The 27,124-nt window shown below is 47.5% G+C and overlaps 2 protein-coding genes across 14 annotated transcripts; one reads left to right on the top strand and one right to left on the bottom strand.

Annotated features, from left to right (window-relative positions):
* The first annotated feature begins 282 nt into the window (after window positions 1–282).
* On the top strand, window positions 283–11,894 carry Atxn2l (ataxin 2 like). Of its 13 annotated transcripts, XM_076942476.1 has the most exons (24): window positions 294–982; window positions 2,436–2,472; window positions 2,573–2,629; window positions 2,708–2,779; window positions 3,011–3,161; window positions 3,647–3,771; window positions 4,510–4,601; window positions 5,222–5,422; window positions 5,885–6,060; window positions 6,197–6,307; window positions 7,122–7,331; window positions 7,409–7,480; window positions 7,700–7,770; window positions 7,922–8,220; window positions 8,328–8,397; window positions 8,855–9,001; window positions 9,098–9,170; window positions 9,261–9,451; window positions 9,712–9,841; window positions 9,932–10,053; window positions 10,228–10,440; window positions 10,598–10,787; window positions 10,991–11,150; window positions 11,386–11,894. In XM_076942476.1, the coding sequence occupies exons 1-23, from the start codon at window positions 690–692 to the stop codon at window positions 11,143–11,145; spliced, it is 3,258 nt and encodes a 1,085-aa protein (XP_076798591.1). In that variant the 5' UTR covers window positions 294–689; the 3' UTR covers window positions 11,146–11,150; window positions 11,386–11,894. The 13 variants fall into 13 exon arrangements, with proteins under 13 accessions (XP_076798600.1, XP_076798598.1, XP_076798591.1 ...); XM_076942483.1 differs by having other exon boundaries at window positions 293–982; window positions 10,598–10,841; window positions 10,991–11,894; XM_034498523.2 differs by having other exon boundaries at window positions 10,991–11,894.
* Window positions 11,895–12,494: 600 nt separating this feature from the next.
* Tufm (Tu translation elongation factor, mitochondrial) lies at window positions 12,495–15,846 on the bottom strand. The gene is made up of 10 exons (XM_034488014.2): window positions 15,691–15,846; window positions 15,395–15,589; window positions 14,755–14,921; window positions 14,419–14,523; window positions 14,171–14,335; window positions 13,921–14,053; window positions 13,733–13,837; window positions 13,473–13,624; window positions 13,248–13,367; window positions 12,495–12,824 (listed from the first exon to the last, which is right to left on the bottom strand). The coding sequence occupies exons 1-10, from the start codon at window positions 15,731–15,733 to the stop codon at window positions 12,651–12,653; spliced, it is 1,359 nt and encodes a 452-aa protein (XP_034343905.1). The 5' UTR covers window positions 15,734–15,846; the 3' UTR covers window positions 12,495–12,650.
* Window positions 15,847–27,124: the final 11,278 nt, after the last annotated feature.

Genomic DNA, 27,124 nt, shown 5'->3' with positions numbered 1-27,124 from the left:
TTTAAAAACCCACCTGCTTTAAGTTAACTGTACTAGGTTTTTGCTGTCCTAGGGATTTTTTTTTTTGGGCCCCAAGACTCCGCCCATCGGTCACCCAGTGGCGGAAGAACCTCACGCTACGACGTGACACCTCACACCACCGCGGAGACTTTCTGAAGTTACGCAGACGGCGTGGGAGGGGCGGGTCTGCCGGCACTTCCCCTTCCCGGCGTTGGCCCCTCCCACTCGTTGTGAAGCAACGGCGGTCGCCAGCATTTAAGGTGGCTCGGAACCTAGAGGTGTTCTAAGCGCCTGCGCGGCCGCCCCAAGGGCTAGACCGGTCTGAGCCACAACTCGAGCCTCTTCTTTCCGGAACTAACCGCCTGGCGGCGCTCCCTGCGCCCCTCCCCCGCCGGCGCTTCCGCCCGCGCTCCTCCCTCTCCTTCTCCAGCGACGCGCACGCGCGCCAGGCCGGCTCGCGCCCTCTCGCTATCCACCGGCCCGCGAGATTCCCCCCTCCCCTTCCGCCTCGCGGCGCTTCCTCGCGCCGCCGTCTTCTCGATCCACCCCTGACACCGCGGGGCTCCCCCCGCCCGCCAACGGCGGGTCCCCTGCTTGACGATCTCTCTCGCTTCCCGCGCTCTCCAGCAGGGGCCCAGCCCCAGGCCCTCTTTCCCTCCCCTCTTATTTCTCTTCCGGACGCTGCCATCATGTTGAAGCCTCAGCCGCCACAACAGACCTCCCAGCCACAGCAGCCGCCCCCCACGCAACAGGCCGTGGCTCGCCGGCCTCCCGGCGGGACCAGCCCTCCCAACGGCGGCCTCCCGGGACCGCTGCCCGCCACCGCGGCTCCCCCGGGGCCTCCCGCAGCGGTCTCTCCGTGCCTGGGGCCTGCAGCCGCTGCCGGCAGCGGGCTCCGTCGCGGAGCCGAAAGCATCTTGGCGGCGCCAGCGCCGCCGCAGCATCAAGAACGGCCAGGGGCAGTGGCTATCGGCAGCGTCAGGTGAGGACGGGACTTCCTGGCTGGGGAGAGCTCAGGAGGCAGCGACTCGGCTTTGGTGGAGGCGCGCCTGGGCTTGGCGCTGTTGAGGGGCTCTTGGGGCCCAGAACCCCGTGGAGGATGAGGTAGACCCTCGTGCCAACAGGTCGGAGAGAAAGCTCTCCGGGCGTTCTCCAGGAGCCTTAGGGCAGTGCTCGGCTCTCTGGGCCTAGTCACCGCTTAAGAGTCTAGGCCCTGAGGGGAGGCGGGGCGCGTCCCGCCAGCTCCGTCGGAAAAGGTTTTGGGGGGGTTGAGGAGGTGATGGGGTCCCCAGCTCCATTACCACGAAGGATCTCGCGGTTCCCGGTTTCAGCCAATGGGGAGTCAGCTGCATGAAGGGGTCCCCGGCTGTAGCCAATAGAGGGGGGGCGCGCGGCCCACAGTTTGACCAATTGGGAGGGAGGGACTTGGGAGCAGCTTGTTCCCTCCTCTTCCCGGTGTAGCCAGTAAGAGGGGAACGGGGTGGGCGGGGGCGCGGAAGCAGCGGCTACTGGGAAGACTGCAGGCTGGGAAGCTTCTGCGCGCGCGCTCCCTGTCTGTACGTGCGTGCGCGCGGATGCTGTCTTATGACTCGGGCATTGGCTTGCCCCGGTAACACGTAGAGCAGAGGCTGAGGAGGGAGGGGTTGCTTGGAGGGTTTAGGGGCGTCTGGTGTTGGTGAGTGAGGAATGGGTGCCCTCGGTTTTCTCCGTTTACCAGTGAGATAGAGAGGCTCGAAACGCAGGCGCAGTGGCTTCTGTTCTAGAGCGGGCGGTGGAGGGCTATGGGCTTTAATGCGCAGGCGCAGACCGGGCGAGGCATCCCGGTGGATGGTTTTTGCGGCTGCGCGGTCCCCCAGCCCCGCCAACGGCCCCCTCCTCGCCCTCTTCAACTGCCGGTTACATCAGCCGTCGAGGAGCTGTGTTACCTGGCGTTTGGGGATCCCTTCAGAGTGGGTAACAGGCTGAATGAAAATAATGAGGGCCAAAGGGTGGGGTGTGGAGAGAATACCCCTCCTGGGATTTGGAATCCAAGGCTCCTGAAAGTGCTTTTTTTCCTTTGGGAGGTAATGTGCCTAAGCTCAGTAGTGCTGCATTTGGGGTGCCCGAGCTTTCACCTTCACAACTGATTGGGCTGTTGGTTTAATACTATAACAGTGGTTTATCGGAAGAGTGAAGTACTGACCCCTTAGAGGAAGTCGGGTTGTATTGCATTGGCTGTTAAGAACATTTGACAGCTATTGTTTATTGGATTTTTTTTGTTGGCTTTTTAAAATTTTTGAATTTGGAGAAAATGCTTTAGCAATTATGCCCATTTTCCTCTTTAATGTGAGAATTTGAAAAGTCCTGCTAGTTAATAGCCTGTCAGCAAGTTGACATGGTATGTTGTTCTAGGGTTCACTGTTAATGAAAACTGTTTCTATCTCTCTTTCTAACAGAGGACAGACCACCGGAAAGGGACCCCCACAGTCACCCGTGAGTGCCTTTTTTCCCTCCTGTAAAGACACTCAAGACGTAGTATGGGACAGTCTGGGAAGAGAGTATTCACCTGGTGCCCTTTTTTCTCGTGTGACAGGTGTTTGAAGGTGTCTATAACAATTCCAGGATGCTGCATTTCCTGACAGCTGTAGTGGTAAGTGAGATTACTTTGGGTGTCTGGGGAATATGCTGTTTCAGTTTCTTAAAGTGACTTAATCTTTCACTTTGCTAGGGTTCTACTTGTGATGTAAAGGTGAAAAATGGCACCACTTACGAGGGCATTTTCAAGACTCTGAGCTCAAAGGTCAGTGCACTCAAATTAGGAGGTTCTGAAGCTGTGTATGAGTGAAATTGAGGGTGTGTGTTGAGTGACAGCAGGCAGTTTTGAGGCTTTTGCTAAATTCTCTGGCTGATGTTGAGAAATGCAGGACAACATGAGAATTTGACACTGAAAGACTAGAAAGACTTAAGAGAGGAGCCATCTTTTCCTCCCTGTGATACTGACCCTGGAATGTTGGGAATGGGGCTTTTGTAGTTTGAACTGGCAGTAGACGCAGTACATCGAAAAGCATCTGAGCCAGCAGGTGGGCCTCGGCGAGAAGACATTGTGGACACTATGGTGTTTAAACCAAGTGATGTTCTGCTTGTTCACTTCCGAAATGTTGACTTCAATTATGCTACGAAAGGTATTGTTCTGTATTTTTGTGTCAAGAAACCGAGTAGAGAAAGCCCACAGGTTGAACACATTGACTTATGTTTTTTTTAGTACCTTTTTCAGTAGAGATGACTTGAGTTCTTCTTGAAACATAGCTTGATGCCTAATAGAGTCCAGTGAATGTGACTAGTGGTGTAGGTACTCTTGGTTTATGCTTTCAAGTTTAGCTTTTGCGTTATTAGATTGGGGCTTTTTGTTTTTCTGTTAAGGAAGGGTCTTTGTATATATGGCTAGCCTCCTTAGACTCACAGAGATCAAATTGCCTCTGCTTCTGAGTGCTAGCATTACCAGCCTTTACCAGCCCGACTAGATAGAGCTGTTTCAATACTCCTACCTCCTCCCATAAAACTAAATCTAGTGTTTCTTAATTTCCTTTTGTTAAACTACATGGGGTCAGGGTGTGGAGGACGAGAAGGGGATGGATCACCTGACTCTCTTCCTCTCCTCTGCCAACAGACAAGTTCACTGACTCAGCCATTGCCATGAACTCTAAGGTGAATGGAGAGCACAAAGAGAAGGTGCTTCAACGTTGGGAGGGTGGTGACAGCAACAGTGACGACTATGATCTGGAATCCGATATGGTATGTTCTCTGATCCTGAGAACATCCAGGCTGCAAGTTGTGGTCAACATGGGTTGTTGATGTGAACGCTCATTACTTTTTGTTGGGGTGTGTTTATGTTTGGAGGAGAGTGTTCATTCTTGTTTTGAGGTCTGTTCTTGGGTAGAAAAAAAAATGGTCAATTTTTGCATCCTCTGCATTGAAAACCGTTAACATTTCTCCACGGCAGCACTTGTTATTGTAGTAAAAAGTATAAGTTGGGCCTGGTATAACCCATACTTCTAATCCAGCTTTGGAGAGGTTGAGGCAGAAGAATTGTGAGGTCCTGGACAATCTGGACTATATAACAAAAAGTCTGTCTTAAAAGAAAAGCAGAGGAGAGAAGTGGTGTTTTAAAAGATTAATTTATTTTATATATGTAAGTACACTGTCTCTGTCTTCAGGCACACCAGATGGAAAAGCAGTCAGCCTCTCCAGCCCCTTGAGTTTCTTTTGTTAAAAAAGCCAACTCATATAAATTGAGAGCTGTAATTCCAGAGTTTAATATGTGGGAACAAGAGGACCAAGCGCTCAAGGCAGTCCTCGCATCTTCTTTGCAATTGGAGCACAAGACCATTTCTCAGAAACAAATTTTGTTACTGAATGCATGTCAGTGTGTTCAGTTTGTACAGGAGTTGTTTAAGTTTTTAAGTTGGTGGAGAGGAAACGGCATGCCATGTTTTTTCTTTTTGAGTTCTAAACATTCTTCTTGTTCGCTAGTCCAATGGATGGGATCCCAATGAGATGTTCAAATTTAATGAGGAGAACTATGGCGTGAAGACCACCTATGACAGCAGTCTATCCTCTTACACGTAAGCGTTTTGGAGGTTTGAGGGTGGTGGAGTTGGGTGGCTTATGTGTAGGGCTTACTATTTAGTGAGGCAGACCTCTGAATGAAACAGTTGTTGTATAGTGTTTTTCTTGGTTTATAAGTAGTTCTCCCTCCTGGTTTGCCTGTTGAATTGCTTTCTTGTTAATCTGGGAATGTAGCACAGTTACATGCTATACTAGCATAAGGACCTGAGTTCTAAGCCCAACCGCTCTTTAAAAAGATAAGTGTCATAGTCAACCTTGTAGTTCTACTATTAGAAAAGCAAAAACAAGCTGGCTGGGGTTGTGCTTGCTGCTGGCCAGCCTAAACTAATCTGAGCCCCCAAAGTATCAGATTCAGAACATATCCTGGTGCTTTGCCTAGGATTTGGCAACTGTCTGTTGACTATATACTGACTAAATTGAGGTTGAGTTCAGTAATGGAGCACTTATCTGACATAAGGACCTGCCTTCAGCCTTTAATGCAACTAAAAAACAAAAACCCTGAAGTATTATTATTATCTGGAATGCCACAGACTTGAACTGGTCATATAGTTACAGCAGTGTGTCCTTTCATTGTTCATGTGCACTGAGATGGTGATATATTTGGGTGAACTCTCAGGGTTCCCTTAGAAAAGGACAACTCTGAAGAGTTTCGGCAGCGGGAACTTCGAGCGGCTCAGTTGGCTCGAGAGATTGAGTCTAGTCCCCAATACCGTCTACGGATTGCCATGGAAAATGACGATGGGCGAACAGAGGAGGAGAAGCACAGTGCAGTTCAGCGGCAGGGGTCTGGGCGGGAGAGCCCCAGCTTGGTATCCAGGTAACTATTGGGGCAGCCAAGACTATTTGAGGCTCTTAGCCTGGGAGCAAGAGCTTTTGTGCGCAGTTGTTAAACTTTACCACTTTATTGAGTGTAGTGGTTCCCAGTTTTGAGGTTTAGACTGAACCCTAGAAAGTTGGTAATTTGCAGCAAGAGTAAATAAAGTTTATTGGGTCTTTAAAAGTGTATTTGTGTGTGCTGTTTCATCCATCACAAAATGAAGTTGTTGTGTGCTCGGCATCTCAAGTGTCCCCTTGGCTTTTCTGAGAGGTGAATGGTAAAACTGATGCCGTTGGCCTTTTGGGTAGGTGGAGAAATAATGTCATAAACCCATAGCTACATTAAATGTGACAGCCAAGTGTGATAGTGAACACTGGAGTTGGGTGGGTGGTGGTGGGTGGGTTATGTTGTTAAAATGTGTGGATTTGGGGGTCTCCTGTCCTTACTTAAATCTTTCCCCAGGGAGGGGAAGTATATCCCTCTGCCTCAACGAGTTCGGGAAGGTCCCCGGGGAGGAGTTCGATGTAGCAGTTCTCGAGGAGGACGGCCTGGCCTTAGCTCTTTGCCACCTCGTGGCCCTCACCATCTTGACAATAGCAGTCCTGGCCCTGGGTCTGAGGCACGCGGTATCAATGGAGGTAGGTTATAACGCATCCTTGTGGCAGAGGAAAGTGAGTGGGAAGGGTGATTAATAGGATTTTAAGTGGGGTTAGCAGGAAGAAGTATCGTGTTCTTGTAATGAGCGGATGTTTCGTTTTCACATTAAAAAAACAGGTCCTTCCCGAATGTCCCCCAAGGCACAGCGGCCCCTGAGAGGTGCCAAGACTTTATCTTCACCCAACAGTAGGCCTTCTGGAGAAGCTTCTGTTCCACCAACATCTGCAGGTAGAGAGCTTCAGTGAAGCTGGCTGCAGGCTTGGGTAGTTTGTGGAGGTAGGCGGTAGGAAATGAGTCAGGTTGTTGAAATCCTGGGAGATGGTTTGCTGATGCTTGGTGTCAGGGGAGGATCTTGGATTTTGTCTTTTCATTTTTTGTTTTTGTCTTTGTCTTTTTCCAGTCAGAGTTTCTCTGTGTAGCCCTGACTGGCCTGGAACTCTGTAAACCAGGCTAAGCCTTGAACATAAGAGATACACCTGCCTATGCCTCCCAGCTGCTGGGGTTAAAGACATTCAGCTGGATTTAATTTGATACTTTTTAAATTTATTTATGTATATGAGTACATGTTGCTGTCTACAGATGCACTGGCAGAGGGCAACAGATCCCATTACAGATGGTTGTGAGCCACCATGTGGTTGCTGGGAATTGTACTCAGAACCTCTGGAAGAGCAGTCAGTGCTCTTAACCAATGAGCCATCTCTCTAGTTCTAATTTAATCTTTTTGAAAAAGAACTTTTTAGTTTTCCTGGATTCTAACCTGTCAGTTCATGAGTTGTAGCTGATTGTCAGTTGTTTTTTTGTTTGTTTGTTTTGTTTTTGTTTGGTTGGGGTTTTTTTTTTTTTCCAACATTTTAGAACAGTAGAAGTTAGAGCATTTCCAGTCTTTTGTAATACCCAGTGAAACCATTTTCCTGCTTGTGTTACTTACCTGCCCTGGTCTTAACACAGGAAACTATGGCCCTAGGGGTAAAAAAGCTTGTAAATTTTCTTTAGATTTTCCCCTATATGTACTACTTCCTGGCCAGCAGTAACCATTGTATAGCTCTCTCTTTTTTTTCAGTGGGCCGAATGTACCCTCCACGGTCTCCCAAGTCTGCTGCCCCCGCCCCAGTCTCAGCTTCCTGTCCTGAGCCCCCCATTGGTTCAGCAGTGGTGTCCTCTGCCTCTATCCCTGTGACATCATCAGTTGTGGATCCTGGAGCCGGCTCTATTTCCCCCGCATCTCCGAAACTCTCCCTGGCTCCTACAGATGGTGAGAACCACTTGTAAATGCTTGAGAACTGTGGATGTGACTTGAGAGCAGGATCTTAATTGTCTCTCTTTCTTCAGTAAAAGAACTCCCAACCAAGGAGCCCAGTAGGAGTTTGGAAGCCCAAGAGCTGGCCCGCATAGCTGGGAAAGGTGAGGGCGATTTTTCTCTGTAGTCCCACTCACTAGAGGGAGCAGTGCCCTTTAGAAGTCATTAGGATTTGAGAGCAGTGCCATCTGGCCTTGGATTTCGTTTATCATTGAAGATTTTCAACAGCTCACTCTCTGGTTTCTTGTTCTGGTCTACTAACCAGCCCTGTGTGGTCTTTCAGGGGGGAAAATGTGTATTTTCTCATTTCTCTGTTTTCTCAGTCCCTGGCCTTCAGAATGAACAAAAACGATTTCAGTTGGAAGAACTGAGGAAATTTGGAGCCCAATTTAAGGTGAGTGGAGCTAAGATGTAAGCAGGCTATGGGATGTGTAGAGGCCAAGGCCAAGTGGATGGGAACAATGAGACTCAGCAAGAGTGAATTTGGGAGGTAAAGCCTGGGTCTGGAGCAGACACTATGCTATAGGAATTATTTCTCCTCCCAGCTTCAACCTCCTAGTAGCTCCCCTGAGACGGGCCTGGATCCATTTCCTTCCCGGATCTTAAAAGAAGAGGCCAAAGGAAAGGAGAAAGAGGTGGATGGTCTATTGACTTCAGATCCCATGGGATCCCCAGTCTCCTCCAAGACAGAATCCATATTGGATAAGGAAGACAAAGTGCCCTTGGCAGCAGTAGGGGGTACTGAGGGGCCAGAGCAGCTCCCACCACCTTGCCCCAGCCAAACTGGCAGTCCTCCAGTGGGCCTCATCAAGGGAGATGACAAAGAGGAGGGCCCTGTTACTGAGTAAGTGGTGGTGGCGGCGGCGGTTGTTTATCAGCTGGTGTTTTTATCTGGTGTTTATCAGCTGTTGAAGGGCATGGCTCAAGAGCTGGCTTTATGATCTCTTACAGACAAGTAAAGAAGTCTACATTGAACCCCAATGCCAAGGAGTTCAATCCAACAAAGCCTCTGCTGTCTGTGGTGAGCTGGAATTATTTTGTGTAGACTTGGGTCTCCCTTGAGGGGACAATAGAGCAGTACAGGAGAGCACTTGACTGTCAGGTTAGCATGCTGGCCCATAGTGTGAGATGGCACTGTCAGTCTGGACAGGAGCAGTTGGACTGCTTTGGGAAAAGCTGTGATATCTCCAGAGTTGAGTGATAAAGGCCGCTTACTGATTCTGACAGGTTACTTTGGTTCTTACTATTTGGCATGTCGAGTGTGTGAGAGAGAACTATGAGCTTCAATGAATCAACTGACATGGCTTTAATCTGGTATACTCATGGGGCATCTAGATTTCAGACGAGAATGCCCATCTTGTGATTGCTATTATAAAGCTCTTAGGAAAAAGTTAGGGTATATTTGGCACACAGCATTCCATGGATTTAAAAAGGCTGAAGTGGGATTACAGAAGTAAAATGTCTCTTGTCTCTTACAGAACAAATCTACCAGTACTCCAACTTCACCAGGGCCCCGTACTCATTCAACACCTTCTATCCCGGTGCTGACAGCAGGCCAAAGTGGGCTCTACAGTCCCCAGTACATCTCATATATACCTCAGATCCACATGGGACCAGCTGTACAGGTAGGAGAGACTAAGTGAGCCCAAGGAAAGTGCTGATTGTTAGCTCAGGCTGGTCTAATGTTGATGAACACCTGCTGAGCCCCAGTTCTTTCTTAGGCACCTCAGATGTATCCATATCCTGTATCCAATTCGGTGCCTGGGCAGCAGGGCAAGTACCGGGGTGCAAAAGGTGAGCAGGGTTGGGAAGAACAGTTGGGGCTGCCTAGTGCCTCTTGGCAAATGAAGTTTGAGCTTTGCACTGTTTACCCTCCACCCACAGGCTCACTTCCCCCCCAGCGCTCTGACCAACATCAACCAGCCTCAGCCCCTCCGATGATGCAGGCTGCTGCTGCTGCTGCTGGCCCACCTCTGGTGGCTGCCACACCTTACTCCTCCTACATCCCCTACAATCCACAGCAGTTCCCAGGCCAGCCTGCAATGATGCAACCCATGGCACACTACCCTTCACAGGTACAGCACACACCTCTGAGATCCAGCCTGAGTGACGGAGCAGTGAGAAGTGGGACTAGCTGTGGGATTGGCAATGTTGACTTGGTTGTGTTAGATCTAATTCCTGTAACAGGACATTGAACTTCCGGTCTCAGTTTTTCCCTCTGAATTAAGGTGGTTACTGTCTTTAAGTCAGATAACTACTGAGGCTCGTGCTGCTATGCACACAGAGGCTGAGGAAAGGACGTAGGTCTACTTAGCATTTTGCTTTGTTTCACCAGCCGGTGTTCGCCCCTATGCTTCAAAGTAATCCGAGAATGTTGACATCGGGAAGCCATCCCCAGGCTATCGTGTCATCCTCCACTCCTCAGTACCCTTCTGCAGAGCAGCCTACCCCCCAAGCCCTCTATGGTAAGTTGTACCCACTTTTGTCACCGGGTTGTATGTACAGCTATTCATTTGGTGTGCTCAGCACTAGGTCTCCCTTCTTTCCTGCTGCAGCCACTGTTCACCAGTCCTATCCACACCATGCCACGCAGCTCCATGGCCACCAGCCGCAGCCAGCCACCACACCTACTGGGAGCCAGCCACAATCCCAGCATGCGGCCCCCAGTCCCGTTCAGGTGCCTGTAATGCAGGAGTGGGTTGGGAGGTCTGAGTGGTTGAGCCAGGAAATGGGTGGCTGGAAGAGGGCTTAAAAAGAGCTGGATCATTCTTCAACAGAGAAATGGCATGAGCCTGTGGTTTACCTGCACAGCAGGATGGGTGGCACTCATACCTCACTTCTACTCTGGCAGCACCAGGCGGGGCAGGCCCCACACCTGGGCAGTGGACAGCCACAGCAGAATCTGTACCATCCAGGGGCCCTAACAGGCACGCCACCTTCTCTACCACCGGGACCTTCTGCCCAGTCTCCTCAAAGCAGCTTCCCCCAGCCAGCTGCTGTGTATGCCATCCATCCCCACCAGCAGCTGCCACACGGCTTCACCAACATGGCCCATGTTACCCAGGTAGGATCCCAGGGGTTTACTGCTTCTGTGTCTTTGCCAGAGGATGAGGTCTTGTAGGGTTGTTGTAGAGGTACCTGTATCACTTTGCAGTGCTGGTTTGATAAGGGATCTCAGAACCTCTCATCAAGCTGGGCACTGAAACTAATTCTCTCTACAGGCCCATGTCCAAACTGGAGTCACAGCAGCCCCGCCCCCACACCCTGGGGCTCCCCACCCGCCCCAGGTGATGCTGCTGCACCCCCCCCAGGGCCATGGGGGCCCCCCCCAAGGCGCGGTGCCCCCGAGTGGGGTGCCTGCACTCTCAGCTTCCACACCCTCACCCTACCCCTACATCGGACACCCCCAAGGTGAGCAGCCTGGCCAGGCGCCTGGATTTCCAGGAGGAGCCGATGACAGGATTCGTGAGTTCTCGTTAGCTGGGGGAATTTGGCATGGAAGAGCTGAGGGGCTGCAGGTGGGGCAGGATGCACGGGTTCTGGGTGGGGATTGAGGGGTCTTGGAGGCAGGGCTGTCCCAGAGGGCGCCCGCCGACCCACACCTGTCTGTGAAGTATGTAGGGTGGGCAGAAGCCACAGTCGCCGCCGCCAGGGGCTTGCTCCTGGCTCTGTCCTTTGCTTCCCTCCGTCCTCGCTCAGTTGTGATCCAGCAGCCCCCCTCCCCACTGCCTCCCCAGCTCTCAGTGACCCCGACTGTCTCCTGACTTAGCCGAGGTAAGGTCAGCGCAGCAGACAGGGCCAGACTGGGGTGTGGGGGGCTGAGCTGGGCAACTTGAGTAAGGGCTCTGGCCTACTGGGAAACAGCGATTGACCTGTGCTTCTGACAGCCCCCTGAGACTCCTCGAGGAGGCCGCTCCTCCCCACACCCCTCACCCCCTGGACGCATTGACAGAGGGACAGCTTGCTCGGGTTCTAATGCTCCTGCTCTCTCTCTTTCCCCTCCAACCAGTTCAATCTCATCCCTCCCAGCAGCTCCCCTTCCACCCCCCGGGGAACTGAAGATTGTCCTGGCCGCGACCTGAGACCTCCATGAGTGGAGGGAAGAGTGATCTATGTCTCTTCCCCCAGCAGCTGGGACCAGTCCTAGCCCCGCCCCCAACCCCTTTCCCTTGGGGAGTTGGGGAATTCCTGCCAAGCACCTTCAATGGGAGGGGTCCTTCAAGTGGGCCGGGCTGGAGTCCAGCTGGGGGTGGGGGAGGTTCTTGCTCTGCCCTGCTGGGTCCCACCCAGTCTCATCCTCCCATCCTCTCATCTATTCCCCCCTCACCCCCGCTGGAGACTGAAGATCTTTTATTTTCTATTATTTATAACCTCAGACTTGGGCCCCCTGTTCTTCTCCATTAACTTGAGTGTCCTGTGTGAGAGACCGAAAGACAGATGCCTCAAGGACTTTTACTTTTTATTACATAAAAAAATAAAAAAAATAAATAAAAAAAATAAAATTTTAAACTAACTTAACCTCCCTATAAGTTTGATTCTTTAGTGCAGGACTTTGGTGCCATAATACAAAGAGCCCCCAGAATCTGGGCATGATTGTGCTGGGTGAAAGAAAGGGACAAGGTAACTTCCTACAGGACAGATGGTACAGGGAATCGAGGTTCGGAATGCATAGAAATGGGGGAGGGGCTGGGGGAGAGGTCCTGCTAGCCATTACTGTCCCTGGATGTCAGCTCCTCTTTTTTTGTTGTTGGGGGGGCAGCTATTTTGGTTCCAGGAATTGAACTCAAGTCTTTGGAAGCAGTGTTGACTTATTTAGCACACAATACAGGTGGTGCACGTTTGCTAAGGTTAAGCCTGTACTTACTTATATAGCCATTAACCTAGATTAGCATCCAAGCTGAGCCCATGGTGGCTCCAATCTGGGAAAACAACAGTTGTTATGCTAGAAAACCACACAAGTTCACTAAATTGGATACTGGATACAACTTTCCTTAAGCTGTCTTAGCACTGATAATGGCTTTGAGTCTGAGCTGGCTTGTGTGCCAGAAATGGACAGCTCTGCAGTGCTCCAAACCCAGCGCTCCACATCTACCACACAGAAGGTACAAGACACAGGCGGAAGTGTTCATGAACAGTTTATTTGCCTACCTCTCCTGGCAGGCCACTCCTTGTGAGCAGGGGAAGTAAATGTCCACAGGTGTGCTCTGCTTAGATGCAGCGAGTGTCCACAAGTGGGAATCCTGGCCAAGGGCAGCTTTAATCAACAACCTGAGCTCAGCTCCATTTGATGTTCTTATCCTCCTCAGTCATGGCAGGTACATCAGTGACAAGGCCAGTGCCAATGGTCTTGTTGCCATCCCTCAAGGTGAAACGTTGGCCTTTCTCTAAGATCATAGGCTGCCGCAAGATTAGGGTAAGCTTCAAGTCCTCTCCAGGCATGGCAAGTTCCTAATAGAAGGAGAAGCACAAGGCGATCATCAGGATACCTCATCGTGAGCCTTCAGCTGCTGGCAACGATGGGGATCAAAGTCGTGGGAACACACCAGGTTAAAGAATCTGGCAAGTTTCATCTAGTCGCTAGGCACATGCAAACAGCATGGAAAAGGAAAAGGGACCATAATCGGGAATTTGGTATTAAACAGTTTTAATCTTCTGAGCCCTTCATGTTTCATGAATCTAAATAAAACACGTTTGTTTCAGATAGGATTTCTCTGTGTACCCCTGACTGGAACTAGCTCTGTAGACCAGACTGGCCTTGAACTCAAGATTCACGTGCCTCTACCTCTCAACTGCTGGGATTAAAATCATGGGCCACCACAGCCCAGTTCTATTCCTTTTATTCCCCCACCCCCACCCATCAGCCCAACATACCTTCCCTGGAGGCAAGATGACTCGACAGGCCATGTCCCAGGTCAGGGAGAACATGACAGGCATGAAATGAGATACAAAGGGTTTGTGGCGGCCACCCTCCTCCTTGCTGAGGATATAAACCTGGAGGAGAGGAGCAGTAAGGATGGAATGGCTTGGCTGCAAGTCCTGCTTCTATGCAAGGGAAACTTGGCTCAGCCCTGCCAACCTATCACCTGGAGCCCTCACCTGGGCCTCCACCTTCTGGTGGGGTTGGATGGAGCCTGGCTTGACCATGACTAAGCCACGTCTCAAATCTTCCCGCTTTAAGCCTCGGACCAGAGCACCCAGGTTATCCCCTGCCTCAGCCCTCTCCAGGCTCTTGTGGAACATCTCAATGCCTATAAGGAAGAATACAGGAGAGAAGGGGGTCTGAGACAGAATGAAGGTACAAGATCTACATGGGAAAGGGTCATTCTGACCATGCCCTTGGATCTGAAATCTTATACCTGTCACCACAGTGCGAATGTTCTTGTTATGTCCCAGCAACTCACACTCATCTCCTTTCTTCAAAATACCACGCTCTAGTGTACCTGTCACCACTGTGCCCCGGCCTGGAAAGAAATAGGATGGGTTATTGGGGACCCAGAGCTAGATGGCCCCTATGGTGAGAGGTGTAAGCGAGCATGGACCTCACCAGGAATAGAGTAAACTGTCTCTACAGGGAGCAGAAAGGGCTTCTCCAGGTCCCGGGTGGGTACTGGGATGTGAGTGTCCACAGCGTCTAGAAGCTTCTGCACTGACTTCACACCTAGCTCAGGATCACGTTGCTGTTGGAGAGAGATGACAAGACCCTGAAACTTGTGCTCCTATCACAGGATGCTAAGTCTCCAGGTATAGAGCAAAGCTCTACCCCACCCTCTACCAACAGGAGCCTGTGCCTTCACCTCAAGGGCACAGAGAGCCGAGCCTACGATGACTGGGGTTTCCTCTCCCTTATAGCCAAACTCTGTGAGCAGCTCCCGGATCTCCAGCTCTACTAACTCCACCATCTCCGAGTCCTGGACAGCGTCTGCCTTGTTCACATACACCACAACATGCTCTACCCCTATCTGCAGGTGAGAGAAGAAACTGAGAAACTATCCTGAGTCGTCTAACTTGTCACTTAATTTCCATCCCACTTAGACCCCAGTACCTGTTTAGCTAGCAGTAAGTGCTCTCGGGTCTGGGGCATAGGGCCATCATTAGCTGCCACTACCAGGATGCAGCCATCCAGAGGGGCAGTGCCTGTGATCATATTCTGGGTGGAAGAAGAAGAAAGTAACCTTAGTTCAAGGATCTCTTCAACAGTGCATCATCCAATTAGAGGTAGCTGTGAAGACTCCCCATCTCTCTGCTATGTCCTCACCACCCACAGCCATGGCCACAAATCCTTGTTCTTGTATCCAAACACCGCCACTATCTTACAACCTCCTCCCCTCACACCTCCACTGACCAGAAGCAGGTTCCGGCTGTCCCCAGCAACCCTCACCTTAACATAATCTGCATGACCAGGACAGTCTGTGTGGGCATAGTGTCGGGCAGCAGTGCTATACTCCACATGAGCTGCATTGATGGTGATACCCCGAGCTCGCTCCTCTGGGGCATTGTCTATCTCCTCGTACTTCTTGAACTTAGCTCCACCTCCCTCTGCTAGAACTATCGGAGGAAGAGAACACACCTCTCAACTCAGGTTCAGAGCTACAGACGAGGCTCTGGCTACACACCTGGATCCCTCATACATAAACAATCTGGATGAATAAATCGCTGTAAAATCTCAAATTCTTCTAGTAAAGATAAGTTTGGAACAGAGTGAGCGTCAGAAGGAATTTTCCAAGGTGTCTGCCCGTCACTGACGCTTCAACTTTTTAACTGACAGGGTCTCCTTTCAGACCACTCCACACAGGATAGTAACCATTCACACTATTTCAATCTTTGTCTCACACAGCTCTTCTTGTGCAGGGAAACCTGCCTCCTGCATCTTCCAAACCACCCCTGGTTGCAAGTGGTTTTTGGCGCCAGGCTAAACTTCAGCGGTCTACAAGACACCACCCTACTCCCTGGTTCTGGCCCTTCCAGCTGACAGCACATTGCCGGACGCCCCCAATCAAACCCAACCCAACCCTACTCACTTTTCGTGATGGCCGCGGTCAGGGTGGTCTTGCCATGGTCCACATGCCCGATGGTACCCACATTCACATGGGGCTTGTCGCGTACGTAAGTCTTCTTGGCCTCCACAGCTAGGCCGCGACACAAGAAGGGAGATGCAGGGGCCTTCAGCGGCCGCAGCCGACCTTGCAGAAATGGGGTCGGGCTGGAGCAGAGACCTGCGGGGAAAGGCGCTTGTAGTCAGGGAGTAGATCTGAACCCAGCTACCCGCCACGCCCCTCAGGTGTCCAGGCTGCCTGCGCCCAACCCGACCCCTCACCCCTGAAGCGAGGCGTCGCGCGTAATAGAGTGGCTGCCGCCATTGTGGTAGTACTCGGCGACCAGGACCGAGAACTAGGTAGCCGGAGCCCGCGCACGCAGGGAAGGACGGGCACTTGGAACTGCAGATCACTTCCGGCGGAAGTGAGGGTCAGGACATCGAGTTTGGGAGCCTCTAGCAGACAGTTTCTATGGCCACGGCCACTGATATCCGGGCATGGAGCGGAAGAGGAGGTTTGTGGTGTTGTGGTGCCTCGCGGGGGATGATGGAGAATTTCCACAGTTCAGCCTGAGGAGCCGCTTTAGAAGGAAAATGCGGAGCGCCCCCAAAGGCTTATGGGTGTTGTAGTTTCCAGGCCAGCGGGCTTGGCTCCGCGTGGGTTCGGTCCTGAGGGAAGATCTCAGCCTGTGAGAGGCAAAACTAACTAGAGTCGGGGATGGAGTTTGGGGAATTCCAGTCCTTGGCCATTAATGTCTTGGCCCCCATATATCTTGCAAGGATCCTGTTCTTTCTTTCTTTCTTTCTTTCTTTCTTTCTTTCTTTCTTTCTTTCTTTCTTTCTTTCTTTTTTAAAGATTTGCTTTAACTTTATTTTATGTGGATGGATGTTTTGCCTGCAAGGATGTTGGTACTGAGGAGACCAGAAGAGGGTGTTGGATCCCCTGAGACTGGAGGTGCAGGTGGCTAAGCCTCTGTATGGGTGGTAGAAATCAAACCTGGGTTCTCTGGAAGAGAAGCCAGAACTTTTTGTTTTTGTTTTTTTGTTTTGTTTTGTTTTTTGAGACAGGGTTTCTCTGTGTATCCCTGGCTGTCCTGGAACTCAGAAATCCACCTGCCTCTGCTTCCCAGATTAAAGGCGTGCACCACCACTGCCCGGCTTTTTTTTTTTTTTTTTTTTTTTTTTTTTTTTTTTTTCAAATTTTTTTATTTATTTATTTATTTAATGTATGTGAGTGCACTGCAGCTGTCTTCAGACACACCAGAAGAGGGCATCAGATCCCATTAGAGATGGTTGTGAGCCACCATGTGGTTGCTGGGAATTGAACTCAGGACCTTTGGAACCACTGAGCCATTTCTCCAGCCCGATCCTGTGCTTTCTAACATTCTAAAGTCATACTCTGCTCCCCTCCCCCCAATAGTCCTTTGGCCACTTGAGAAGCAGTTTTCTCTTTTTCTTCCTTCCTTCTCACTATAACATATCCTTGACTGCCCTGGAACTCACTAGGTAGACCAGTCTGACCTTCCAACTCTAGAGAAATCTCCTGTCTCAATGCTGGGATTAAAGGTGTGCACAGCCTTGTCCAGAGAAGTTTTCTTTTTCTTTCTTTCTTTCTTTCTTTCTTTCTTTCTTTCTTTCTTTCTTTTCTTCTTCTTTTTTTTTTTCTTTCGAGACAGGGTTTTTCTGTGTAGCCCTGTCTGTCCTGGAACTCACTCTGTAGACCAGGCTGGCCTCCAACTCAGAAATCCGCCTGCCTGTGCCTCCCAAGTGCTGAGATTAAAGGCGTGCACCACCGCTGCCCGGCTCAGAGAAGTTTTCTTAGTGGTAGTTACTCCCACCTTATCTTGTTCACATTGAGGATGAAGACCAGCTTTGGAAGCTGCTAATAATCTCAGTCTTTTGACTCCACAGTGGAGCACTTGTTGGATACCCAGGAAATGCTTGTCCCCTAATGAATAAGTGTAAATGTAGTAATGATTTTTAACTGTCACATTCATCTTTTCACACAGCTTCTTCGACTCTCACGAAGTTATAATAGAAGCTTCTTAACTCTGACTTTTTTTCTGAAATTTACCCAATCAGAGCTTAATTGACAGTATGTCAATTAAGACATCCCTAGAGAGATGTCTAGACACAAACAAGCTACATCACATCTCTTCTAAAATTCAAATGGATCGAGATACAGGTACACACTTATGGTGCCAGCACTTAAGACACTACAGCAGTGTCTTAAACCAGTCCTAAGGCCTGAGCACAGATTGAAACTCTGAAAGGCAAAGATAAAAGGACAATAAAGCCGGGCGGTGGTGGCAAATGCCTTTAATCCCAGCACTTGGGAGGCAGAGGCAGGCGGATTTCTGAGTTCGAGGCCAGCCTGGTCTACAGAGTGAGTTCCAGGACAGCCAGGGCTACACAGAGAAACCCTGTCTCGAAAAAAAAAAAAAAAAAAAAAAAAAAAAAAAAAAAAAAAAAAAAGAATCCAGATGAGGGGGGCTGAAGAGACAGTTCAGAGCACTGGCAGCCTTTGCAGAGGACCTGAGTTCAGTTCTCAGCACCTACATGGTAGGTTACAACCATCTGTAACTCCAGTTGGCACCTTCTTCTAGCCTCTGTAGACTCCAGACAGTGCACTTACATACATGCAGACAAAACACTCACACACATAAAATAAATCCTTTAAAATTTTTCAGAAGACACTTGCAAAGTGTGTTTATAGAATACAGCTGGAGTTTATTTACACAGGAAAGCAGAACATTTCAAGAGGTGAAAGTGGACAGTGTCCAATTTGTAAATCTCATCTCATGTCAGTGTTTCTAGAGGTGATTAGTCTTGAGTGTTCTGATCAGATGAGCAGCTTAGCCCTTTGACGGATTGTGTGAGTCTAACCCTCCATATCTTGCTGAGAGTTTATCTTGCAGCAAGATGCCATTTAGCTTTTCTGTAGCTGAATTTTGGCTCCTTCTGGTTCTTCTTTCTTCTACCCTTTACCCTCTTTCCACCTCTTCAACCCCCTAACACTAGATAGGAGAGAAAAAAGGACAGAGGGGAAAAGGTGTTGCAGAATACTTGATCACACTGTGACCCTGAGATTGCATTATCTACTACTACTACTAATAATAATAATAATAATAAAGAACTGTTTCTAGTTGTGGTGTGGCTTAGTCCTTAACACATACCTTTACTTTACTCTCTCTGGCTAGAATACAGATAAGCCCCTAGTACACACCGTTAATCTCAAACAATGAATGTAAAATTAATTTGTAGAAGGAAGCAGCCAGGTTTGAAAATGATGTCTAATTGAATCAGAGATTTGACAGGATAGGATATGTCCAACTCTCATGAAAAGAGAGAGCAAAGGGAACCTACTTAAGGAAAAACACAGAGAGAAAATGGAGAGAAAAAAATTCTGTACAACAGGGAGAGTTGTACAGAAGCAGGTTGTAGAGAGAGACCAACCTAGACACAGATGAAAGCAGAAAGAGCCAGAGAATGAGAAGGGGCCAGAAGTTCAGAACAGATTGCCAGAATTAGTTTGAGGCCAAGCAGAACAATTTAGGAGAAACTGAGAAAAGCCAGAGTGAATCAGTCAGCTTAATGAGGAGTTTGAGCCAAAACTGCTAAGTTGAACCAGCCAACCAGAGTTCAGAGAAAACTATGAAGGGGTGCGTTTATTCATCATTAAGCCTCAGAGGTTGAAGACACTCTGGGCCTAGATAAGATAGTACAGAGGCTAGACACTTCCAGGACTAGGTTTAGACCCAGTGTGGTGGGCACACTTGTAATCCCAGCACTCAGGAAGTGGATCAGAAGTTCAAGGTCATCCTCCACCTTTTGTAAAGTCAAGGCCAGTTTAGGAGATATGAGACCCTGCCTCAAAAAAGGTCCGAGGAAGCTGGGTAGTCGTGGCACATGCCTTTAATCCTAGCACTTGGAAGACAAAGGCAGGCAGACCTCTGGATTCTGAGACCAACCTGTTTAAATAACGAGTTCCAAGATAGCCATAACTGCACAGAAACAAACAAATAAACAAAACCCCCAAAAAACAAAAAAGGTCCAAGGAAGGAATACACAAAACAGTCTGGTTTGTCAGTGCTTCAGATTGCCTGAGTTTCACATCTGCAGCTTTAATACTAGATAGAACTCTAGACCTAGGTTTGAATTGATTTTGCTGTAGGCTTAGAGCAATCTGGTGCTGGGTTGATGCCTGAAATCCCAGCACTTGGCACAGCACTGATGGACAGGAAAGGCAGGAACAAGGGGGTTGAAAGTTTAAGGTCCCTCTCTGTTATATAGGGAATTTGAGGCGAATGTGGGATGCAGGAGATCCTGTCTCAAGACAGCCAGTAAAAAAGTCAGGGCCTGGTGAGGTGGTTCAGTGAGTAAAGATGATTCCACCAAGCCTGATGACCTGGATTCAATTCCAGAGGTCCCCAAATGGTTGGTTGGAGAGAACCAACTCCCACAATTGTTGTGATTTCCACATGAGCATCATTGTGCACACACGTGCACACATATGTAAGTAAATACATATATGCATATGAAAGTAAATAGATGATAAACTAAAACTTCAAAAGGGTGTTTTGTGAGCCAGGCCGGTGAAAGCTTTGAGTCCCAGAATTTGGGAAGCAGAGGCAGGCAAATCTCCAAGTTCAAGGCCAGCCTAGTCTACAGAGCAAGTTCCAGGACAACTCAAAGAACAACAAAAGGGTTTTTTGGGGTTTTTTTTGTTTGTTTGTTTGTTTTGTTTTGTTTGTGCAGAATCTAACATTTTTGGATGATGATCTTAAAATGGAATGGCCTTCCATCCCCCACCCCAAGTAATCTATTTATAATCTATGTAATAGACACCCAGAATGATCTCGTGTGCACTGTGGAAAGGTATTCTCAATGTTTTGTAAACATCTCCTTTACCTTCTCACTAATTTAATAAAGAACTCAAAGGTCTAAAGCAAAGCAGGAGAGTATAGGCAAGACTTCTAGGCACAGTTAGGAACTCTGGGAAAGAATCTGAGGCAGGAGAATTGCTAGTCAGTTTCATGACCCAGATGTGGAGGAAGAAGCAGGTGCTAGTATTGAGGAAAGGTAAGGTGCCTTGTGGCAGAACACAAATTAGTACAGTTGGGTTAATTTAAGATATATGAATGATCTAGTTGGGAACAAGCCAGCTAAAGCCAAGCTTTTATAATTAATAAATGGTCTCTGTGTCATTACTTGGGTGGCTGGCAGTTCGAGACAGTCTGGCAGTAATTGGCGCATTGAAGATTGGAGCTAGAAATCAAAGCTTAGAGCCTGAGAACTATCCTGGATGGAAGGCTGGGAACAAGTACTTCCTAGAGCCAGATGCAACGGGCTTCCCAGTGACACAGTCTCTGAGGCAGGCACACGGTGGGAGTGGGAGAACCAGGAAGGCTGTGTGCTGAGGGTGGCTCCCCTAAGAGTCCCTGCTGACCAGCAAAGCCGGCTGCCAGGTAGGGAACAGGGCACTTCCCAGGCGCGGAGGTATGGACTGAGCCAAGGTCCAACTAGAAAAAAACTTCCCAGACACCGTAGCCCAATTCAGATCTGCCGCATCCTGGTGCAGCTGCTGGCACCACCATCCTGGAGCTTGGGCGGGGCGAACGTCCTTAGGAAAAGCCTGCAGCTACTAAGAAGTATATTGAGTTGGAGAAGCTTGGCACTAGGGTTGGCACTAGGCGGAACCAGTAAGACCGAGCTGAGGGGCGGAGCCAGCAACCAGTGCCAGGTGCTAGCTGAGCTGCAGAAGGAGCAGCAGGGACAGCAAGCAGAAATCCAAGCCCAGACTAAAGGCTGAAGTCCCAAACTTCTGAAAGGGTAATGAATTAAATTTGGAAACTGTAAAAGGGAAAAGAAACTGAATATAGGCAGTCATAGAAAGCAATTCTGAGTTTAAATATAAAAAGTAGCCGGGCAGTGGTGGCGCACGCCTTTAATCCCAGCACTTGGGAGGCAGAGGCAGGTGGATTTCTAAATTCGAGGCCAACCTGGTCTACAGAGTGAGTTCCAGGAGTTCCAGGACAGACAGGGCTACACAGAGAAACCCTGTCTTGAAAAACAACAAATAAATAAATAAGTAATAAAAAAGTAAAATCTCTGAAGAGAGAGGAGGAGATAATAAAGTTTCCGAAGGAAGGACAGAGTTAGAGATTAAGAAGGAAATATTTTCTGTTTAAATGGAGGTCACAACGGTAAAGAGCATTTGGATCCCATATAGTTTTGTTTCAATTATCAGCATAGAAATAATTATATTGTCAGTAATGTTTGCAATTTTATATATTCTCTTTAAGAAAGATCAGAATAAAACAGATTAAGATAAAGAGAGGAGTGAAAAATTGAATGCTAGATTAGAGTCTATAGAACAGAGAGATTAGATGATCTTTTCTTTTTTTTTTTTTTTAAAGATTTATTTATTTCATATATGTGAGTACACTGTCATTGTCTTCAGACACACCAGAAGAGGGCATCAGATTCCCATTAGAGATGGTTCACATCACATGGTTGGGATCATCACATGGTTGTGAGCCACCATGTGGAATTGAACTCAGGACCTCTGGAAGAGCAGTCAGTGCTCTTAACCGATGAGCCATCTCTCCAGCCCTTTAGATGATCTTTTAAATAAAACTTCAGAGGATTCTAATCTGAAGTACCACCACCTGTGACTAGGAAGTTGACTAGCAGCCCATAGAAGTGCTAGATAAAAAAACTTACACTGCATTAGGAATACAGATTATATTTGATAATACCACCTTAGAGAAATATCACTAGATTATATGTTTCATTTTGTAGAGTTTGGAAAATTAAAGTACATACATGTGTTAATACATCATACAATTGATTCCTATTCAGGATTTCAAGGGGCTTCTGCCTTAAGTTCAGAAAAGGATGATTTTGAAATGACATAGTTACTAGAGATGGTAGCTATCTTGGAAATGCTTGCAGACTGAAGCTGACAATGCCCCCACAGACATATGTATCCAATAGAATACAACACAATGTTTTAGCCATTATGACATAAAACATATTTCAGCTATGAACTTGAAAGGAGATGCTCATTAAACAAAAGGGGGATGTGGGATCTCCTAGAGACAGATTAAATAATGCTTTATTGACTTTAAATTTTTAAAAATGCCAATGAGACAGGTAGCACAGCTGCTGAAAAACACTGGCGTTTAGAAAGAACTGATGATTAATTAAATCAGCCTGTATATGTGATAACCTCAGACTGGAAGTCAGGAAATGTGTTGCATTGAAGGAAAGGTTATACCTTTGTTGCAACAGAAAATGAAAAGCTGTATATTGTTGGGAGCCAAGTCCTAGCAGAAAGCGGCCATCATCTTTGCAGCCATCTTGGGTCATATAACCTGACAAGACTTAATTTTCAACAGCCCACAACAGCTGAGCACACTCTGATAATCTTGTTTTTCTCAGATATTGAAGAAATATCTTGTTTTGTTGTTTAGTGCACAGCTGCAAGGCACATGTAGTGAAGTGTCTTCAGCTGCATGCCTCTGCTTGTGCTTATATATACCCAGGATTTCCTTTCAGTAACTGGGGACTTGATCAGACTCACTGTCTTGTCTCCATTCTTCGAGTCTCTTGCCCCTCCATCCCCACTCTCTCTCTCTTGCTAGACCCTGTTGACTGACTTGCAGACCAGGTCACCTGGTGCCCAAACGTGGGGCAGAGTGGGCTTGGGTCATCTGGCACCCAACTTGAGGCATCATGGGCCGGGTCAGTAGATTCCGTCAAAACTAATAAAGATTAGATTTGATCAGGGGAGACTTCCTGAAAAGCTTAGCTGTAGACATGAAGGAAGAAACCAAGAAGAACAAAACAGGAGAAAAGGACCAGACACGATGAAAACAAGTAGCTCAGGTGATCCAGCCTCCTCACAGGCTGCCTCACTGGCTGTTTCCTCAAAAATCTGTACCCAGAACTTCAAAATGCCTAGCTATGATGGTCCAGCCTACAGACTGTCCCAGCCAGGACTTCAGTTACTCCTAGCACTTTCTATCACACAGAGATTAAACAGCCAATGATATAGTTAGCGTTCCTAGGACTTGGCCAATACCCAAATTTTCTGAGGGCCCCCTAATAACACTATTGCTTTCTGACAGTAGGAAGCAATCTTTAAGAGGACAATACCTCATTCTTGAGACGTGGGATGGGTGGCTTTTGGTCAATGGATGAATGATAGATGCTCGTTGTCATTTAAGGTGGGTTGGTCACAGGTTGTTACTGGTCGTGGTCAGGGAGGAAACAAACTAAAGGGGGTTAGATTTAGGGATCTCTTCCTCTCTTTTTCTCTCCTTTGCTCTCCTTTGTCCTTCTTTCTTTGCTATCTAGTGTAAGGGGGAGATGTGGAGACAAGGAATGAAAAGAAAAAGGGGTGATGCCCCGGCAGTGGTGGCGCTTGCCTTTAATCCCAGCACTTAATCCCTACATCTACATCTAACCTGTTGCCCAATTATGCTGGGTCCTTTCCAAGACCCACTGCTAGGAGCACTCTTCAGTGCGGGTTACCTCTCAACTACATGACCCCAAGAGCTCTCCTCTGGGCCTCACAAATTCCCAGGACATGTTAAGTTCATTCTGTGAGTCATTCTGATGAGTTATTCGAGTTTTTTTTTTTTTAAATGTGTACAGGTTTAAACTGTATGTATATTTGTGCACCACATGCATGCCTGACATCTAAGAAGGCCAGAAGAGGGAATTGGATCCTCTGGGACTGGCATTACAAATGGCTGTGGGCAACAGTAGATTCTGGGAATCAAAACCAGGTCCTCTGGAAAGACACTGAGTATTCTTTATCACTGAGCCATCTCTCCAACCCCAAATTATTTAAACTTTTTTTCTTGATTTTTTTTTTTTTTTTTTTTTTTTTTTTTTTTTTTTTTTTTTTTTTTTTGAGATAGGGTTTCTCTATATAGCCTTGGCTGTCCTGGAACTCACTTTGTAGATTACATACTGGATTCAAACTAAGAGATCCTCTTGCCTCTGCCTCCTAAATGCTGGAATTAAAGGCATGTGCCACTACCACTCTGCTTAATTGTTGAAGTTTTAAGCCTCCCTTAGAATGTGGATTAGGGGACAGGTATGGTGGCATGTGGTTTTGATCCCAGCACTCAGGAGGCAGAGGCTGCTTTGAATTTGAGACCAGCCTGGTCTATTTGTGAGTTCTAGGGCAGCCTGAGCTACAGTGAGATTCTGTCTCACTAAAAAATGTGGAATGGGCATGGGAAGGGTACCTCAGTGATGGAATACACGTTTAGTGTATATAGACCCTGGGTTTCATCTTCAGCTCTGTTTAAAAAAAAAAAAAAGTGTGTGTGTTTGTGTAAAACTCACACTAGAAACTAATCCTCCTTCAATGACTCAACAGATTTTTATTCATTTCATTTAGAATAAAGTCTAAAATCCTATCTTATTGTTTTACAATTCTTTTAAGTTAGGGTCTTACTGTATAGATCAGGCTGGCCTCAAATTCACAGATCTCAAGCTGGGAGGTAGTGGCATACACCTTTAGTTCTAGCACTTGGGAGGCACAAGCAGGACAATCTTTGAGTTTGAGGCAAGCCTGCTCTACAGAGCAAGTTCCAGGCCAGCCAGGGCTACACAGAGAAATTCTGTCTCAAAACAAACAAACAAACAAACAAGCAAACAAAAAAAACCCAACCAACCAACCAACAACAGAAAAACAACTAGCCACCAAACAAAAAACATCAACAACTCTTCCCCACACCACACCAAAAAAAAAAAAAAAAAAAAAAAAAAAAAAAACCCAAAACCAACCAAACAAACAAACAAAAACCTCATGGAGTTTGTCTTTGCCTCTAAATTGCTGAGAATGAGGTGTGTTCCATCATGCCAAATTGGGATACATTTGTTGTACGTGGTATTGGGTTCACAAGAACATTTCTTCTTCTTTCTCTTTCTCCTCTTCCTCCTCCTCTTTTCTTCTTCTGCCTCTCCCTCTTCTGTTTATTTATGTTATGTATATGAGTACACTGTAGCTATCTACAAACACACCAGAAGAGGGCATTGGATCCCATTATAGTCCTGGTTGGCCTAGAACTCTTTTTGTAGATAGAATAGACTGGCCTTGAACTCCCAGGATCTGTCTGCCTCTGCTTCTCAGGTGTTGGAAGGACATTTTCCTACTCAGCTTAAGCATTGTGAGCACTTCCAGCCCTTGCCCTTCCCAGTCACCTTTCAAGCCATTTGTGCTCTATTTGTGTATCTTTTTATAATTTAGGACCCAGGAGACAGACATCAGCTCTTTGTCTTTCTGAGACTGACTTAGTTCACTCAATGCTTCTTTCCAGTTATAAGCATTTTCCTGAAAATAATATAACTTTGCTCTTTATAGCTAAAAAATTCATTGCTCACTAGAGTCTGGAACTTTATTTACAGACAGTTGGAGCTGCTACATGGGTGCTGGGAATTAAACCCAGCTCTTCCGATGAGGCACCCAGTGCTCTCAACCACTGAGCTACCTCTCTGGCCCTCATTTTATTTATTTTAGAGAGAGGGTCTCACCATAGTCTGAGATGACCTAAAAGTCACTAGATAGCCTAGGCTGGTCTCAAATTGACCTTGATCTTTCTTTATGAGCCTCCCAAGTGTTGGGATTACAGGTGTGAGCCATCATACCTGGCTCAAATATTGTAACTCATGCTATTGGAGGCCTATGACATAAAACAGGGATCAAGAAATTGACACCTAAATACCTAAAGTTGAGCTGGCAAGATGGCTCAGCCAGTAAAGGTACCAACTGCCAAACCTGACAACCTGAGTTCAATCCTCAGGGTCCATGTGGTGGAAGGAGAGAACTGACTCCTGCAAGTTGTTCTCTGATGTCTATGGAGCCTTGTGCTCACATATTCTAAACAACTGTAACTTTAAAAAATTAAATCTCATTTGCTTGCCTGTTTTGTTTTTAAATTTTGTTCAGGTCAGACATGGTGTTGAACACCTGTAATCTCAGGACTCAGAAGGCAGAGACAGCCAGATCTTTGTGAGTTCCAGTCTACATAGTGAATTCTAGGTCAGGTAGGACTACACAGTGGGTCTTGTCTCAAAAACACTCATAGCCATCTGACTGCCTATGTCTCTGCTGGCATTAAATATGTGTACCACCACACCTATTATTTTTTAATATTTATGTGTGTGCCAAGGTATATGTATGCAGAACTGGAATTATAGTTGATTATGAGCCACTTTGTGTGTGCCAAGAATTGAACTCAGGTCTTCTGCAAGGAAACAACTACTCTCAATTTTTGAGCCATCTTTCCAGCCCTATTTATTTTCAAGACAGGGTCTTACTATGCATGCCTGGTTGACTCAGACATTTCTGTGTAGACCAGGTTGACTGCTTCTGCTTCCAGAATGCTGGGATTAAAGCTGTGTGCCACTATGGCTGGCTCTACTTCCTGAAGACAGGGTCTCACTCCATAGTCCAAGCTAGCCTAAAAGTTACTATGTAGCCCAGGCTGGCTTCAAACTCATTTCACTCTTTCTACACTAGCCTCCTCAGTTCAAGGATAACAGGCATGAGTCATCTTGCTGAGTTCAATAGCTATTGTTCATGTATGTTGAGAGACACACTCATGCTACTGGAGGCTTCTGCCTTAAAAACACAAGTGCTCAGGAACTGACACCTTCCAGGGTAGCCTTAGGTCAGTGGCTCAGGAAGGTT

This window comes from Arvicanthis niloticus, chromosome 1, assembly GCF_011762505.2.
Source record: "Arvicanthis niloticus isolate mArvNil1 chromosome 1, mArvNil1.pat.X, whole genome shotgun sequence".
Taxonomy (NCBI): domain Eukaryota; kingdom Metazoa; phylum Chordata; class Mammalia; order Rodentia; family Muridae; genus Arvicanthis; species Arvicanthis niloticus.
This window is presented reverse-complemented; position numbering and strand designations above follow the sequence as displayed.